The 19274-nt window shown below is 39.6% G+C and overlaps 1 protein-coding gene across 6 annotated transcripts in view; it reads left to right on the top strand.

The window, feature by feature from the left end:
* ARMC8 (armadillo repeat containing 8) overlaps window positions 1–19274 on the top strand; it is a 115614-nt gene that overhangs the window by 13972 nt on the left and 82368 nt on the right. For 4 of the 6 annotated variants that reach the window (XM_055295297.2, XM_055295295.2, XM_055295301.2 and 1 more), the window contains one exon: window positions 9968–10044. The exons of the other annotated variants lie outside the window; for them this stretch is intronic. In XM_055295297.2, coding sequence (XP_055151272.1) covers window positions 9968–10044 — 77 coding nt within the window. The remainder of the gene's footprint in view (window positions 1–9967; window positions 10045–19274) is intronic. 6 annotated transcript variants of the gene reach the window in all.

The raw sequence follows: 19274 nt of genomic DNA, 5'->3' as shown, positions 1-19274 counted from the left end.
TAATGTTAGTTGCCTACAATAGTGCCTGCATAGCTGTTTAAATATTTCTTGACCAACTCAGTTAAAAAATACACTTCAGCATTGTTTTGTGTTCTCAACTGTATACTACATCATCATAATACTAAATTACATTTTCTTTCTCAAACACCATTTTGCTTTACAGCTCTTGCGTATGTTGTGCTCTCTACCTAGAGTCCTTGTCTTCTCCCCCTCCCTTTTTTTTTTTTTCTGAGACAGAGTCTTGCTCTGTCGCCAGGCTGGAGTGCAGTGGTGCACTCTTGGCTCACAGCAACCTCCGCCTCCCGGGTTCAAGCGATTCTCTCCTGCCTCAGCCGCCCAATTAGCTAGCATTACAGGCACACGCCACCACACCCGGCTGATTTTTGTATTTTTAGTAGAGACGGTGTTTCGCCATGTTGGTCAGGTTGGTCTTGAACTCCTTACCTCACTATCTGCCCGCCTCGGTCTCCCAAAGTTCTGGGATTACAGGCGTGAGCCACTGCACCCGACCTTACCCCTCTCTTTTTCACCTGGCAGATTAATATTAGTCTTTCAGATTACTCATCCTTACTTCTTAGAGATTATTTTCCATCTTGTCCCTAACTTCAATGGTATCTTCAATTTTCTTTTTACATTATGTTCACTTTTATGATTACACTAAATCACTTTAGTATGGTTACACTTGTAACTTGCTTGTTTACGTGGTGTTTCCTTTCTGTGCTATGAAACCCTGAGGGTAAGGAACTCCGTTTACATCCAGAACCTGGCATAATTCCTGGTAAATTAGTGATACAATTTGAATTTCATTTAAAATTGAATTTTTGTAGAGTTCAAACATCCTATTTTTGTGTTTGTTTCTTTCATCTCTCCCCAAACCAGGATTTTCTCTCACAATGCTGAATTATGAACAGTTTTATTTTGAAGTTCCTAGTAGTTTGTGGACTAATTGACATGTTAATTTTTAATTAGCAGCCACTGGTTTGAACATTCATTTCGTCTGGGGTCAGAATACCTCATTGGGAATTGTAATGCTATTTTAATTTCTAAAGAGCAAATGAATTAAATGAATAAGTAGATATGAAAATGAACTAGAACATACTAACCAAGTATATTTGGTTTTTGCTGAGTATTTAGCTTAGTTTGAGAGTAAGCTGTTATTAGTTGAGGCTGGGTATTTTTGAATAATTTAGCTATAACCATGGATGTGAATAAGAGGACCATTAGTACACTTGTCAAAGCAAATTACCCTCTTTGTACAGAAATAGAATGACTCTGAAAATCGGTATTTCAGGATACTTTTACAGTTTACAAGGGATTTTCTGTGTGATTTGAGGCACACTCTGAGACGTGATAACATCACCATTTTATAATTGAAGAAACAGTCTCAAATTTTACCTTTTTCCAAAGTTGCATAGCTAGTAAGTGGTAAAACTAAAATTCATACCTAAGTCTTCAAATGCCAAATTATTTGTTCTTTCTACTACATGATGTCTGAGTATGTTAGAAATAAAGAACACTATATTTTAATAAAATATACACAGAGCAAGACTTTATTGAAATAAGTTTGGTATTTTCCTATTAGCGTTCAGATTTTTATTCTTCATTGTCTAATAAACTAATGGTTTTACCCTAAAACTTGAGTTGAACACTTATTTTTCCTATTTTTTGAGTTAAATCCTATTGATGACAGGCCTGGGGTTTAAACCCTACCTGAATGAATATTTTTCAAAAGGCAATGGTTTAAATTCACCATAGCCATGGGTAGTTTATTCAGAGGGACAATCAGAGCCTGTTCTAGTTTGCCTTTTTAGGACACCTGACTAGTTTCCTGAGCTATCTGTAAGTTTTTCCGCTTTTCTTTTGCACTATTAAAGACAAACAAAAGGTGGGATTGATTATACAGCTTAATTTGTCTCCAACAATATTATTTTATGCATATTATTCTGTGACAGCTATTAATGATGCCCTCTTTCACTCTTAAAATTATCCTGATTTGGATGATAAATTCAAAGGCCTCTAAGTTATCTATTGTTGTGTAACAAATTGCCCCAAAACTTAGTTGCTTAAATCATTTATTATCTCAGTTTCTGTAGGTTAGTAACACAAGTGTGGCCTAGTTGGTGCCTCTGGCCCAAGATCTCTTATGTGGTTGCAGTCAGGGTGTCAGCAGGAGTCACAGTGTCATCTGAAGGCTCAGTTCAGGGAGAATTCAGTTCTAAGCTCACTCATGTGGTTGTTGGCAGGTTTTAGTTCCATGCCATGTGGGCCTCTCCACGGGGCAACTCCACAGCCTGACAACTAGTTTCTGTTAGAGAAAAAGGGAGGGGGCAGGGAGAACTTGGAAGTTTCTGAAATGGCATCTTATTACCTCTGCTGCATTCCATTTGCTAGAACCTACTTCCTAGATCCAGTCCTCACTCAAGGCGAGGGATTGCACGAGGGCATGAATATCAGGAGGTGGGGATCATTGGGGCCTATCACAGATAGTCACCTTAATAAAAGGAAAACTGCTTCCACATAATACTTTTCCATAATGGAATACAACTCATTACCTGTTGCTGTTTTTGTTTTCCTGAATAAATTTACTTCAAACTTCTCCCCACCTCTCTTATTCATGGTTGCTTCTGTGCATTTAATTGTAGCTGGAGAAAAACACAGCCATGCTGATGGGTTTCCTGTCAAATTTATAATCACAAGCCTCAGTAAGCCCCTTATTGCTCTCTGGCAGTCCTGGTACATTTTCCTGGCCCATTCAGTGTCTTATTCCTTCTCCTCTTTCTTCAAACCACTCACATTTCTTCCTCTGTTTTTTCCTTTCCTAAAATAGAAGTCATCTGAAGAGAACTTTCACAAGCTCTCACCACCATATCCACCCAGGCTGGAGTGCAGTGGCTTGGATCTTGTGGAGTGATCTTGGCTCATTGCAACCTCCGCCTCTGTGGTTCAAGCGATTCTTGTGCTTCAGCCTCCTGAGTAGCTGGGATTACAGTCACCCGCCACTACACCTGGCTATAATTCCCTCTTGTTATTGTACTTACACATGCTCTACTTGACTAGTAAATCCCATTCTCCCTCAGTTATTCATGAACATTATTACAGTTCTCCCCCTTCTCATGCAGCATCAAATTTTCTTCTCTATTAAAACATTTCCATCAATGAATAAGCATGCTCCAATTTATTGTCTTAAAAAATAGACTCTCTCCTGAGTCTACTTCTCCCTCTAGCTACTATATTTCTTTACTCCCCTTTACAGTGAAAAGCCTTCTTTCTTTTTTTTTAAGGAATTTTATTAATTTTTTTTGGACACAAAACAATAAACATTTTCTAAAAATGCATACAAACAAAAAGATGCATATCAAACGTGTTAGGAAGGTTGCACGTGGGAAGACGGGGAATAGAAGTGGGGGGTGGGAATTAAAATAAATGAGAGAGGGACTTTGTATGGATCAATGATAATAACTCAATCCTCTATTTGACAAAGAAGAAGGAGAAGGAAGAGGAAGAAAAAGAAAGTGGGATAAAGGATCAGAAAGGGAGGAAAATAGAAAAAATTAGAGTATGACTCCAGGATAAACCTGTTTTGTTGTCGCTGGGTTGGTTGGTTGGTTTGTCTGTTGTATTTTTCATATGTTTCACCATGTTGGCCAGGCTGGTCTCGAACTCCTAGCCTCAAGTGATCAACCCGCCTCGGCCTCCCAGACTGCTGGGACTACAGACGTGAGCCACCACGTCCAGCCCCCACATTGCGTCCGGCCTCCGTGGTAGACCTCCTAGACAGGGCGGCCGGGCAGAGGCGCTCCTCACTTCCCAGACGGGGCGGCCGGGCAGAGGCGCTCCTCACTTCCCAGACAATGGGCGGCCAGGCAGAGGCGCTCCTCACTTCTTCCCAGACGGGGCGGCCGGGCAGAGGTGCTCCTCACTTCCCAGACGATGGGCGGCCAGGCAGAGGCGCTCCTCACTTCTTCCCAGACGGGGCGGACGGGCAGAGGCGCTCATCACTTCTTCCCAGACGGGGCGGCCGGGCAGAGGTGCTCCTCACTTCCCAGACTGGGAGGCCGGACAGAGGCGCTCCTCACTTCCCAGACGATGGGCAGCCAGGCAGAGCTGCTCCTCACTTCCCAGACGATGGGTGGCCGGGCAGAGGCGCTCCTCACTTCCCAGACGATGGGCGGCCAGGCAGAGGCGCTCCTCACTTCCCAGACGGGGTGGCCGGGCAGAGACGCTCCTCACTTCTTCCCAGACAGGGTGGCCAGACAGAGGCGCTCCTCACTTCCCAGACGATGGGCGGCCGGGCAGAGGCGCTCCTCACATCCCAGACGATGGGCGGCCGGGCAGAGGCGCTCCTCACATCCCAGACGATGGGCGGCCGGGCAGAGGCGCTCCTCACATCCCAGACGATGAGCGGCCGGGCAGAGGCGCTCCTCACATCCCAGATAGGGTGGCCGGGCAGAGGCGCTCCTCACTTCCCAGACGGGGTGGCCGGGCAGAGGCGCTCCTCACTTCCCAGACGGGGCGGCCGGGCAGAGGCGCTCCTCACTTCTTCCCAGACGGGGCGGCCGGGCAGAGGCGCTCCTCACTTCTTCCCAGACGGGGCGGCCGGGCAGAGGCGCTTCTCACTTCCCAGACAGGGCGGCCGGGCAGAGGCTTTCCTCACGTCCCATTCGATGGGCGGCCGGGCAGAGGAAAAGCCTTCTTTCAAGGTTCTTCTTCTGGTTCTTCTTTTCCCATTCTCTCTTAAACCCTCTCCAAGCAGGCTTTGGCCCCACTGTACTGCTGTTGTCAAGATCAGTGAACACCTCCATGTTCCTAAATCCAAAGGTTAGATCTTAATTATCATCTTAGCTACACATCACTAGGGTTTGACATAGTTGATTAGTCCCCTTTTGAAATATCTCCTTGATTTGACATCCTGGATTTCTTCACTCTACACTGGCTGCTTGTTTCACTACGCCAGAGCAGAGTCTTCCAGTCTTGTAGTATCCAGGATCACTCCCTTAGTTAATTAATTTCATTATATGCCGACAACATCTGATTTACACGTCTAGCCCACGACTTTTTCCTAAACTCTAGGCTTACATATCTACTGCCAACTTGACATCCTCACTTGGATGTCTCATAGATCTCAATCCTAACATGTCCACAACTGAACTTTTGATCTTCCCACTCAAATCCAGACCTCCTGCAGTCTACCTCATCTCGTTAACTAGCAACTCAGTCTTTTTTCTTTTCTTTCCTTTTTGTTTTTTTTGAGGTGAAGTCTCACTCTGTCACCCAGGCTGGAGTGCAGTGACGTGATCTTGGCCCACTGCAACCTCCACCTCCCTGGTTCAAGTGATTCTCCTGCCTCAGCCTTCCAAGTAGCCGGGACTAAAGGTGCGTGCCACCATGCCTGGCTAGAGACAGGGTTTCACCATCTTGGCCAGGCTGGTCTTGATCTCCTGACCTCGTGATCTGCCCGCCTCAGCCTCCTAAAGTACTGGGATTACAGGCGTGAGCCACCACGCCCGGCGGCAATTCAGTCTTTTTATGTGCTCAGGGAAATAAGTGTTAACCTTGCCACCTTTCTTCTCTCATACCCTACATCGAGTCTTAACGGCTTATCCATTTTATAACTTCAGCACTTACCTGGAATCTGAATACATCTTCCACAGTGTTTGGTCTAGTCCATGCTACCATCATCTATGAAATAATAGCATTTCTGGTGTTGGAAATAACCTCCTTCCTAGTCTCCCTACTTTTGTCTTGTATCCCTTCCCCTTCTCCACACGTGTCTGTTCCTAAATTGCAACCAGAGTGATGCTTGAAAAACGTTAAGTCGGGACCAGGCATTGTGGCTCACACCTGTAATCCCAGCACTCTGGGAGGCTGAGGTGGGAGGATCACTTGAGGTCAGGAATTTGATATCAGCTTGGGCAACAAGGTTGAGACCTTGTCTACTAAAAGTAAAACAAACAAAACATGAGATAAGTACACACATAAGTCAGATCATGTGTCGATTTCCCTGAACCCTCCTAATGGCTTCCCAACTTGGACCATAAAAATAAAAATCCTAACAATGACCAACAAAGTTCTATACCAGTGCTATCCAAGGGAAAAATGCAAGCCACATACGTGATTTAAAATTTTCTAGCAGCCATGCTATCTAAAGTAAAAAGGAAATAAGTGAAGTTGATTTTAATGTTATTTAAACAAGTAAAGCAAAATATTATTTCAATATATCTGTGTAATAAGTTATTACTGAAATTTGTTTCAAAAATAGCAAGTCTTCAATATCTGATGCATAGTTTATACAATTTGGATGCTAAATTTTTATTGGAAATACTTGATTCATATTTAGGTGTCATAAAGTTTATAGTTGAAAATGTAAACTCATATACCCAAGTAGTTCCAAATCATTCTTAAAAGTTAAAATAACTGAGTCCAGTATTGGTTTCTTAATTTTAATTAAAGTTTAAAATATAAACAAAATTCACTTCCTAGCCACATTTCAAATTTCAAATGCCATATGAGGCTAGAGGCTGGCTTACTGGACAGTGCAGCTCTTTACCATCTGGCCCCTGTTCTCTGCCTCATCTCCTGCTGCTTTCTCCTTTGCTCATTCTGCTCCAGCTATAATGGCCTCCTATTCTTTGATTATGGCAGATACTTCTCATTTTAGGGCGTTTGAATTTGCTGTTCTTTTTGCCTAAAAAAAGCTCTACCCCTAGATAGGTGCACAATCTGCTCCTTCACCTTCTTCAGGACTTCACTCAAATGTCACCTTTTTAGACGTTCTTTCTCTTATCAACCCATTTAATATCTGTACAAATTGCCTTCTCTCCCTACCTCTTACATTTCTAGGCTGCCTTCTGAAAGAAAAGAGAAGACTGGGAGGGGAGAGGTGACCTGATCTACAAGGAGCAGTGAAATATCAGAATTGTCCTATACAGATAAATGAATACATTAGACAAAAGCGTAGAGTAAGATAAGGTTGAATAAGTGATCATACCCCTTCAGCTTGCTTGCTGTCTGAGCAACTTATATGATTATTTTTGTGTATACATGACAACCCTTTCAGATATTAAGCTTCTTAAATGCAAGGCTCTGCCTTAATGTCCTCTCACACCTTCTTTGGCATCTAGCATGTAACTTTGACCAAAAGGCAATGTGAAATCTCCAATTGTGGGCCACCTATTGGTTAGCCTTTCGTGTTTTACATCCTGTGGTGCCTCTCTATCCTCTGTTCTTTTCAGTGCCAGCAACTAGTATACTTGCTGATTGTTTACTTGTATTGGCTTCTCATGCCCTATGGCAATGATTGTGACATTGATTCTTTCTTTCCTTGTCCATCCTGGTACACTCTTACTCATTTTCCAAAGCCAATTCCTGAAAGAAGCCTTCCCTGATTCCCCTGGTTTACAAATGTCCTCCTCAGTGCTGCCTTTATGTTGTGTATACTATAATTCTTATATTCTAATAGGGAAATATTCATGTAAGCATAGTGACAAGAGAATATGAATTCTTGAGAACAGGGACTGTGCCTTACTTATCTTCTTCATTAAAGATAAATTTATTTTTAATGCTTTCCTCAGTGCATGTTATATTGAATGAACCAGGCACAGAGCAGCAAAAGAATTGCTATTAATGGGGGAAACTTATGTTAAGATACACATCATTGAGAGGTAAGAGATGTGGAGCTATAGAGAGTAAAGGTAGAGAGAACAGTAACATCAAAATCAATCTCTGGATAGGAGGGTCTGAGGTACTTAGAACTTACTATGTCAGAAAACCAGGAAAACATGTACTCAAATGGAGTGGCAAAACTTACCTGTTTGTATTATAGTAGTGCTTTTTTCAGTTCTTCCGTAGCTTTTGGTTGTCATATATTGTTTCTTGATATGTTCGTACAGTTATTTGTGTCCTAACTGTACATTTGATGATCTGACAAATGGGTAAAGATCATGAGAAGCCACATTTGTAAACCGAGGGATTGGGCAGATTATTGTTGAGAGTCCTTCTAACTCGGTGATTCTGTTATTTTGAGGAAAACAGATTCTGTTAGCAGGTGCTTTAATGGTACCCTGGTGGGCACAAGAATTTTCACCACTTTTGCCTCTTTGCTTCCACTGTTTGTTCTTTATAAATGAAGTACATGCTAAAAGCAAGCATTTGAGCTGGATGTAGTGGCACACACCTGTAGTTAAGTTACTTGGGAGGCTGAGATGAGAGTATTCCTTGAGCCCAGGAGTTTGAGATCAGCCTGGGCAAGACCGCATCTCTGTTTTTTTTTTTTTTAAAGCAGGTATTTGAGTTGCCTTTGAGGATATTTTGGTAGCAAATTCAGAATATGAAAATATGTGTTGGCTGGGCACAGTGGCTCATGCCTGTAATCCCAGCACTTTGGGAGGCCAAGGCGGGCGGATCACGAGGTCAGGGGTTCAAGACCAGCCTGGCCAACATGGTGAAACCGCATCTCTACTAAAAATACAAAAATTAGCCGGGTGTGGTGGTGTGCGCCTGCAATCCCAGCTATTCAGGAGGCTGAGGCAGGAGAATTGCTTGAACCCGAGAGACGGAGGTTGCAAGTGAGTCAAGATCATGCTGCTGCACTCTAGCCTGGGCAACAGAGCAAGACTTCATCTCAGTGGAGAGGGGAAGAAAATATGTGTTGACTTAGTTAACTATATTATCAGAAAACTAGAGTTTGTGTAGTTCTCCAGAGTTATTTTTGGTGGCTCAAAAGTTTTAAGCTGGCACTGTATCTTGGTAATTAACTCTTTTACTGATTTGGAGTTCCGAGTAAATTGGAAAAGTTATTTCTTCCTCCCTGTAAGAACTTACTGCTAATGGCGGGGGAGTATATAAAGATATTTTGGCAGGCATCAGAAAAAACAAGCAGGGGACAAAACTTTTTCTCTGGTTCTTAAATATGGGGTCTTTGTTTTAAATAATATTAAGCATTGAAAATTAAATATTAAAAATGAGTTACCCTCCAAAATAAGTGTTACAAGAAATAACACAATAGAAAAACTCCACAATACAAATGAAAAGGAGGTAAGTGTCTTCCCTTTGTACCCTTTCTAATTCTACCCACCCTTACCCAGTTCAGTTTAGACAGCTTGGGTGGCCTACAGATCACTCTAATTCTTAATTGTTTTCCTTCACAGAAAGTGTGACAACTCCTTTATTTATTTTTACTTCTGCCTCCAGCAGTGAAGCTTCTCTACATTAGTCTAAGGATTTCCTCTTGTACCTAGACTACCCCTTACGGACTATTTCATGAAGTCCTCACTCTTCCCTGGCTGAGAGCCAGATTTTGTCCTTTCGTGTATACTAAATTACAGAAGTAACATTCCTATCTATTAATTATACGTACGTGACACCCAGCAGTTAGTGAAGAAACTTAGCTTGCTGCTAAGTATATATGCTAACATATATGTCTAGGTCTTCTGTTGGCAAAACTTCCAGGGCTCGCCACAAAGGTCCCACTGTCTAGCTGTATGTTTAGTGAGAACTAGGAGTCTTCTTTCTTTTCTGTCTTACTGTTTATCTTTGTCATGAGCTTTTTTTTCAGACTAATGTAATATTTACAAAAATATACTTAATATCTTCCTGATGATTCTGAATGAACAAAGTTATGTGCTTTGTAATTATGTTGATTTTCCAAACTCTCCTGCTAGTTTTAAGACACAGTAAAATGTATACCATGGACATTCTTACTTTTGAAATTGGGCATTCTTGGAAGAAAAATACTAATCTTTGACATCTTGAACTGAACACTACAATTTCCCATTATTTTGATACCTGAGAGAGAAAAGTCACCTGCTTAAGTATCCCATATGATGAGGAGGCAAAACTAAGTATTTAATATAAATTTTAATGCATCTACCTTAAGTTAAATTATCTAGTCACTTGATATTGTGGGTGATGCTGTGAATTTGTGATTTGCATGGCTTCAGATGTCATAATTTTTCCCCCCACTTTCTAGGAAGTAACAGCTAGCAGTCGCCACTATGTTGACAGGCTATTTGACCCTGATCCCCAGAAAGTTCTACAAGGTGTCATGTAAGTAGTATGTATTTAAGAGTCTATCAAAAAGTTGTTTGTTTTCATGTTTTAATCTGCCAAATATTTTAATTTTGAAAATACAGGGTTATACCTTTTTTCTTGCATTTGGCTTTTTTCTAGAAAGACTGCTTGACATTCATGACGTTTAATATTTTACTATAAAGAATTGTCTTTGAATAGTTGTTAACTGACATGGTTAGCTTCATTTTTTGTAGAATACTTGTTTCACATTAAAAAAATGTTTTCTTTGGAGAATGCTTTTGCTTCTTTAATATCCACAAAAGCAGGAGAATAAGATTGATGGTCTTTCATAATTGGAGCGCAGTGAAAGAATAGACCAGTAGGGTTTTTTGTTTTGTTTCGTTTTGTTTTTGGTTAACTCATGAACTGTCACCAAGATTGAGTCTCCTGTTGATGTCTTAAATTTAGAATTTAGAAAGCTGTCAGAAAATCTAAACTCTTAATAACCATAATGCCTTTTTTTCTCCAAAATTTCATGTTTAATGAGAGGAAACATTTTTAAGCAACATACCAGAGGTAATTATGCTCTTAAAAAATTAAGAGAAGCAAATAGGATAAGATTTCAGATTTATTCCCTTTCCTTTGAGTTTCAGATTATCATACTCTTAGCGCATTAGTTCTAAGGAGGAAGGTCTAGACTAAGGCTCATCATGGGGTTGGGAAATGTGAAGGATCCACAGGCCTGAACTGTGTCTATGGGAAGAAAGACACAAAAAAGGGTCAAGATACATTTGGGTAATGATGAGGGCACCAATGAGGGAGGCCTCTTTCTTTTTCTCTAATCCCATACGCGTTGTCAGCCAAATAGTACTTTAACTTGTGCTTAGCCGTGGCAAGGCTAGGATGCTTTGTTTATATAAGTTTCTTCAGACTGCAGTTCTTAAAGCCTCTCTCCCCAAAGGCCTTGTAGGCTTTGGAGTTGTGAATTTATAAAGGGAAGTAAAAGAAAAGTGCTGTAAAACTGCTTGGCTATTCAAATTGAGCTGAAAGGGAAGGTGGGAAGCTGGTTAGGATCCACCCGAGATACTTGACACTTAACTTTCACGGCTTCTCAGTTTACAAAAAGCGGTGGTATTTCTGGTGTTCTCATTATGTTAACTTTGCCTTTGTCTCCTTAAGTAGGAGACTTTGTAATTATTTAATCACTCCTTTTTAGACTAGTTTAATTATTACCAGGAAAAATGGTTTATTAAATCCATCTATTAAATAAATCAGTTTGGGTTGTACCTACACACACAAGTTAGTCAAGGGGGCAGGTTTTACTTAACACTCTCCTTAGATACTCTCCACAGATACTCTCCACATACAACCAGATAGCTCCGTATGTGGATAATTCTAAATATTACTTAAAATTGCTCAATAAATGGTTGAGAATGTTAGACTTACTAAGTGTTCAATAAATGGTTTTAAAAGATGATATCACTGCTACCATGTTTAGGAGAAAGCTGTTCAGTAATCAAGAATTCTGTATGGTAGACTTGTAGAGTTCTATCTGATATGAGTAGCTGATTCGAATGTTGTCACTTTGAGAAATTTTTTACTTACCAAAGAACACTGTAGTTTCTCAAAAATTGATAAAATACCGAACGATAAAAGTGGGAAAGACAGAATTATGACAAAGCAGCTAAAATGTAGTTTGATAGCCTTAGTGTCTTTTGAAAAACTACCAGTTTGAGACCTAATTAGCTGTCAGCTGGACATAAAGAAGTGTTTGTGTGGAAGGAATGGTAGAGTAGAAAGAGCATGGGCTTTGCAGTTGGACAACAGTGGGTTGAATTCCTGATTCTGACATTTTCTGTTATGGTCCCTTTCTAGCGGTGTGCTTGGACAAGTTTTGTAATTTCATTGAGCTTCAATTTCATCATCCGTAAAGATAACACTGCCCATATTGCCAGATTGATGTGAGAATTAAATCAGAATTATAAAATTCAATGTCCGATACATTGTGGATCAGTTGGCACTTAAGTGGTTAGTTGTTATTAGCCCCAATTTAAAACAACTTAAAAAAAAAAAGATAATTCTCCTCAAAGAAGAGAAAGGGGGAAAAAAACAGAGGAGACAGTTCAAACTAAAGTAGAAGAGAGAGAGGGACTAAAATTCCTGACTCAGACAAGAGAATGCGAGTGATAACATTCTAGTAAATGTGATTGCTACTTAAAATACTATAATCTTTTTATAGTTTAAAGGAGACAGATCACCCAACATTTTTCTTCTTTATCTCAGAGTAGTACTGATCTTATGGAGATAGTGTAGTGTGATTTGATAAAGCTTCCTTTTCTCCAGATAGAAATATTTATTCTTTCTGACTTCTTTCTTGAACTTTGTCACTGTCTGAAAATTAATCGTACATGGTCAAGAGAATGAAAAGTGAATTACTTTCAACATTATCTGTTTTTAAGTAATCTTTTTTTTGTTTTGTTTTTTTTTTTGAGACAGAGTTTCACTCTTGTTGCCCAGGCTGCAGTGCAATGGCGCAATCTCGGCTCACTGCAACCTCCACCTCCCGGGTTCAAGTGATTCTCCTGCCTCAGCCTCCCGAGTAGCAGGGATTACAGGCACCCACCACCACGCTTGGCTAATTTTGTATTTTTAGTAGAGACGAGGTTTCTCCATGTTGGTCAGGCTGGTCTCGAACTCCCAACCTCAGGTGATCCACCTGCCTTGGCCTCTCAAAGTACTGGGATTACAGGCGTCAGCCACCACGCCTGGCCTAAGTAATCTTGTTTAATACAATATATATAGAAAAGGGGAATGAAAATGGTATTTAAGAAAAGAGAGTTGACCAATTTTTTGATTTTTATACACCTCACAGTCATGATTAAGTAACCATTAAGTGATCATTAAGAGACCATTACTAGACCAAAATAGGTAGGTAGAAAGATGGCCAGAGTATAAACAACCAAAGGTAGCCTATTAATTTTAGGGAAGGAAAAGGTAGAAGCCGAAATAGCATTAAATCCAAAATATTTAATTGAAAGGACATAAAATAATTGACAAAAATTGTAGCTTTGACTACAAGCCAACCAGAGTTTTATCATTTTTCTGGCTCTATAAAGTCTGATTTTTCTTAATAAATGTTGTGAACATATACGAGGCATGGTGGAAGGCACGTGTAGTTAACAGTTGCTTGGGAGGCTGAGGCGGGAAGATTGCTGGAGCCTAGGAGTTCAAATCCTGCCTGGGCAACACAGTGAGACCCTATCTTGAAGACAAATAAGATTGTGAACATGTATAACATACTAGCAGGAAAAGCAAAGTCAAATTAAAGATGAATAATGATTCTTCATCATAGTCTACAACTAATCTGCTAGCTGAGTTAGAGCTATAGATCTACCCATAAATATGGGGAACTTTGTAGATAGCTCACATCACAGTGAACCATTTTACCTAGTCAGTGAGTATGCCTTGATCAAAAATAACATTAAGCATCAGAACTGCTTAATTTTCAATTGTTGAAGAATGCAGAGTTATCTAGAGATAAATTTGTTAGTAGCACAATAGTTAGCATAAACTTGAGTGATCCTCTTGTGTAAAAGGTTTGAATACAAAATCAGGTCCTTTTCTCTAAAAGAGCAAAATTTCATGTGCATAACTGAATAGATGATCATTAAGCAGGGAGTAAGATACGAGCCAAAATAAGAGGGAAGTCACTGTGTAGGTCATAAAGTGTAGCCTTTGCAACTACAACAGAAAGTAGGTATGTCAGTTAAACTACCCTGCATTGCAAATTCTGAGCTTCCTGTAATATGGAGAGCTGCATGTGACTTAAAACACTGCAGGACCTTTTTTGGTGAAGTTATTATAGTATTGGTTCAACCATGTTAAATCTCATACTTGAAGAAGAAGAAGAACTCTTCATATGATTTTGTAAATCATGAGTGAAAGCTACTTAAACACTGTTTTGTTTTGTTTTCTTAACATAACAAAATTAGAGCACTTGATCTGGTTTTCATGTTAGTGAATTTCAATGAAAGATTAACAGAGACCAGGCATGGTGACTCATGCCTGTAATCCCAGTACTGTGGAGAGACCAAGGTGGGTGGATCCCTTGAACCCAGGAGTTCCAGCTTGGACAACATGGTGAAACCCATCTCTACAAAAATAAAAATTAAAAAATTAGCTAGGCGGCCAGGCGCAGTGGCTCACGCTTGTAATCCCAGCACTTTGGGAGGCCGAGGCGGGCGGATCACGAGGTCAGGAGATCGAGACCACGGTGAAACCCCGTCTCTACTAAAAATACAAAAAAATTATCCGGGCGTGGTGGCGGGCGCCTGTAGTCCCAGCTACTCAGAGAGGCTAAGGCAGGAGAATGGCATGAACCCGAGAGGCGGAGCTTGCAGTGAGTCGAGATTGCGCCACTGCACTCCAGCCTGGGCAACAGAGCGAGACTCCGTCTCAAAAAAAAAAAAAAAAAAAAATTAGCTAGGCATGGTGGTACGTGCCTGTAGTCCCCACTACTTGGGAGGCTGAGGTAGGAGGATCCCTTGAGCCCAGGAGGTGGAGGTTGCAGTGATTATGCCACTGCACTCCAGCCTGCGTGACAGAGTTGTTTTTGTTTTGTTTTGTTTGAAAAAAAAAAAAGGTTAGCAGATATCCCTATGTGGCCCTTTGTTGATAGTGCTATGTTGAAAAGTAAAAGATGATATAAGCCAGCATAGCTAGCTTTGTAGTTTCAGAGTTTAATAGAATTAGAAAGCTTGACTAGACGTCTGGTGAATTCAATCAGGCACTTGTGGATGCTGCAGAATCATGTGATTTTTTTTTCCCCCCACCAAGAATCCACTTCTAAAGTATCTTCTGAAGCATTTTAATGTACTGATGATATGAGTTTATTTTGGTAATGATTATTTAATTCTCTTAGCTCCAGGAAGTTTTGTATCTCTGGTTTCAGTAGAATGTAGACAGGTTCCATTTTCTTGCATGAGCTAAAGATAAGAGTTCCCGTAAAATGAAGCCTTTGGATTTTGAGAACTTTTAAGTTAAATGGTTAAGTTTTAGAATAATTGAAAATAAGTATTCCAAAAAAATCATTAAAAAAATTTCTTCTCCTAATACATTTAATCAGTTTTTTTGTTTTGAGATGGAGTCTCTCTGTGTCACCCAGGCTAGAGTGCAGCAGTGTGATCTCAACTCACTGCAACCTCTGCCTCCTGGGTTCAAGCAATTCTGCCTCAGCTTCCTGAGTAGCTGGGATTATAGGTGCCTGCCACCATGCACAGTTAATTTTTGTATTTTTAGTAGAGACAGGGTTTTGCCCTGTTAGCCAGGCTGGGCTGTTCTCGAAATCCTTACCTCGAGTGATCCTCCCACCTTGACTTCTCAAAGTGTTGGGATTACTGTGCGCGGTCTTAATCAGTTACTTTTGAGATTACATACACAAAGGTGACCTTAATACCAAGCGTGATAGAGTGATCTGCATCTTACTTGCTTAAAACCATATATTGTGAGAGAATTTGGTCAGAGAATTCGATAGGCAGGATTATCCAGGAATGATTAAATCAAATTGACATGGTCTTTACTTGCAGACAGATAAGCTGTTTGTATACATATGTCTATGTGATACTGACTTTGAACATCAAGACTATATATTTGCATGCATATGTGTATATATCTTTTCTTTTCTTTTTTTTCTTTTTTTTCTTTTTTTTGAGGTGGAGTCTCACTCTGTCGCCCAGGCTGGAGTGCAATGGCATGGTCTGGGCTCACTGCAACCTCTGCCTCCCGGGTTCAAGTGATTCTCCTGCCTCAGCCTCCCAAGTAGCTGGGACTGCAGGCACATGCCACCATGCCCGGCTAATTTTTTGTATTTTTAGTAGAGACGGGGTTTCACCGTGTTAACCAGGATGGTCTCGATCTCCTGATCTCGTGATCCACTGGCCTTGGCCTCCCAAAGTGCTGGGATTACAAGCATGAGCCACCATGCCCGGCATAAATATCTTTTCAAATGTATAAAGCGCTTAACTGTATGCTGCCATATTGTTCCATACTGTTCTAACACATTTTTTATGTTCCTTGTAATGATTAAATATATTTAAAATGTTAATATCTACCAAAATATTTTGGTAGATTTTACTCTTCATTTTTAGAGAATGTAAGGTGATTTGTAATCATACATTGATAAAACAGAGTTAAATACATTAAATATCCTAATTTTGGAGCCAGTATTTAATTTTCAAAATTATTAAGGAACCATAAAATGCTATGGAAAGAAGATTAAATATTTACAGTAAACTTTTCATGGTTTTTTTTTGTTTTTTTAAATTAATTAATTAATTTATTTATTTATTTGTTTGTTTGTTTTGAGACAGAGTCTTGCTCTGTCATCCAGGCTGGAGTGCAGTGATGCAATCTCGGCTCACTGCAACCTCCGCCTCCCAGGTTCAAGCAATTCTCCTGCCTCAGCCTCCTGAGTAGCTGGGATTACAGGTGCATGCCACCATGCCCGGCTAATTTTTTTTTTTTTTTTTTTAAGTAGAGATGGGGTTTCCTTATGTTGGCCAGGCTGGTCTTGAACTCCTGACCTTGTGATCCACCCGCCTCGGCCTTCCAAAGTGCTGCTTTTCATGGTTTTATACAAATCAGAACTGTATCTGAAACTACGTATATTCCAAAAATCTACATCACAGAGTAATTTGTTTGTAAGAATGAATTAAAGTCAATTCTGTTTTTTCAGTTTATACATGTAGTTGATATTCAGTAAATGCCCAAGTTGATTTGAGCTGAATTTTGCTGTAAGTTTTCCAAATGCCTCTTGAATCAAAACCTTATGTTAAAAATAACTTTGGTTTGAATAATAGATCATTACCTAATTCTTAAAATTGGCAATTCAATAAAGACAATGGAATTCATTGTCATATAACTTTAGTTGGAATATGAATATACCTCATTCCTTAACCATGCATGATAACAGAAAGGTTATCATACTTGGCTGTCTGGATATTGCATTCTCCAAAAAATGATAATTACAATTACAGGGACAGAGCATTGTGTATGTTTGTGATTCTCACAGTCCAAATAATGTAAGTTGTTTACCATGTTGCCCTTATTGTAGTTACCCACGGATACGTGTTTTTTTCTTATTTTACAAATGAATGTTTTATAAACAGTGAGTTTTCATAAGTAGATCAAACTTTATACTCAGATTGTAGTTTTCAGTATCCAGTGTAGTTTTTGGCAACTTCATACTAGTTAGACCAGAAATACATATACAGTATTCCAAATATGAAGCAGAAAAGAGCTGCTTCAGGTACGTGAAATACTGGTTCAAAATAAATAGATATATAGTCATGCTCTACACAATGATGTTTCAGTTAAAGACAGTTAAAGTCAGTGACCCTGTAAGAACATAATACTGTATTTTTGTATTTAAATATGTTTAGATACACATTACCTACCATTGTGTTACAGTTGCCTACATTATTCAGTACAGTAACATGCTGTACATGTTTGCAGCCTACAAGCAATAGACTATACCATATAGTCTAAGTGTGTAGTAGGCTATACCATCTAGTTGGTGTAAGTAAACTCTATGATGTTCACACAAGGACAAAGTAGCCTAATGATGCATTTCTCAGAACATATCCCCGTCGTCAAATAACGTGTCCTTGTCGTTAAGCAAAGCATGACTGTAATTGATTTTTTAGCTTGGGTCTCCAGTCTTCAATACTTTTAAAGATAATTTTGTTTTTAGGTGATATTAGGCTTTCAGTTAAAATGTATGCCTTTTTTGACCATTTAGAAATAAATATATTCATACTTGATTGACTGAAATGGTTTCTCCAGCAGGTCTAGATCCTTTTTTTTTTCTTTTCCTGTTATTTTAATAGCAACATATAGTGCGTTTTCTCTTGGTTTTCGTCACCCTTTTAATGCTCTAATTTAGACGTATGCTGTGGTAGGCACTGTACATTTTAATATTCAAGCCCTTTTTCTCTGCCACACTAAAAATCTCTTTCAGAGCAAAGAAAATAAAGTAGAAAGTTTAACCTCCGTGTAAATGTGGGAGCTTATCAAGTCCATTTATTAGCATGCAAATTTAAGATTCTAGCCAGATTTTAGCTGAAAATCTTCCTCAACAAATGCATGTTTGTAACATCTTAATATTGACTTCTTTTCTCCCACTCCCAAAAGTGGGATATCCCCAAGGCTTACTTATTCTTATCTCACCTCAAAGATAATTCAGTGTGTACAAAGTCAAAAATCAATCCTTGTCTTCTGTGTAAGCTTTCTGTTGTTTCCTGCACCCATGTGCCCAGACATGAAGTAGTCACTCGAGATGTCACATATCACATTTTTGTACCTATTAAATAATCTTGTTAACTGCTTCCTCAAAATGACCTTTGTATTAATGATTCCTTTGGCTGCTCCACTAATCAGTTTTGTATAACCAGATACCTAGATGGATTGATTAATTCCTTCAACAAATATTTATTGAGTGCCTGCCTAGTACCAAGCATTGTGCTAGTATGGGGGTGTATAAGGGTGAATAATGTAGTCAGTGCTCTGGAGGGTCCAAAAGTCTAATGAAATAGTCAAATAACTAAAGAGACCATCCATGATAGTTTACCTAATGAATGCTACGTTAAAGATAAGCATAGGGGTCTGGAAATCACAAGGGGGGCATCAGCCACTTAGTTGTCCCTCTTAACTAATAAGCATTCCATTTCACATTCAGCTTATTTTCCTTAGTCACTGTTTCCTTCATGCCCCTTCTGTGATCAAAAATATGATTGCTCCTTAATCCATCTCCCTTTAGTTTGTCTCATCTCCCTATCACTTTTCTAACTTTATGTTCCATGCCACCCTAAAGCGAACTTGTTTTTCAGTTCAGGCTCCTTGTAGTGCCCCAGGAACATGCCATTTTCATTTCCAATATGGTCTTGTGTGAACAGTTTATCCTTTTGTCCTCCCATCTGCTTATCCAAGTCCTGACGATTTTCTAAGGTTTATCTTAGTTCTTAACCATTGCCTCAAAACCTTTTAAGCTTATTGAGCATCTACTTTTCTTTACCTTATACACATTCAGTTTTTAATTTAGTACTGACTTACATTGATAGTGTTATTTTTGCCACTCCAAGGATATTGTGAACTCCTCAGACCAGGCATCCCATTGTGTGATACTTTTGTGTACTTCATAGAGGCTAGCACAAAGCTGAGCTCAAAAACTAGTTGTTGAATTTCAGTAAAAGTAAGTAGAGCATTTTTCC

Source organism: Symphalangus syndactylus, chromosome 10 (genome assembly GCF_028878055.3).
Source record: "Symphalangus syndactylus isolate Jambi chromosome 10, NHGRI_mSymSyn1-v2.1_pri, whole genome shotgun sequence".
NCBI classification, from domain to species: Eukaryota; Metazoa; Chordata; class Mammalia; order Primates; family Hylobatidae; genus Symphalangus; species Symphalangus syndactylus.
The sequence above is the reverse complement of the archived record's forward strand: the minus strand, read 5'-3'. Positions and strand labels throughout refer to the sequence as shown.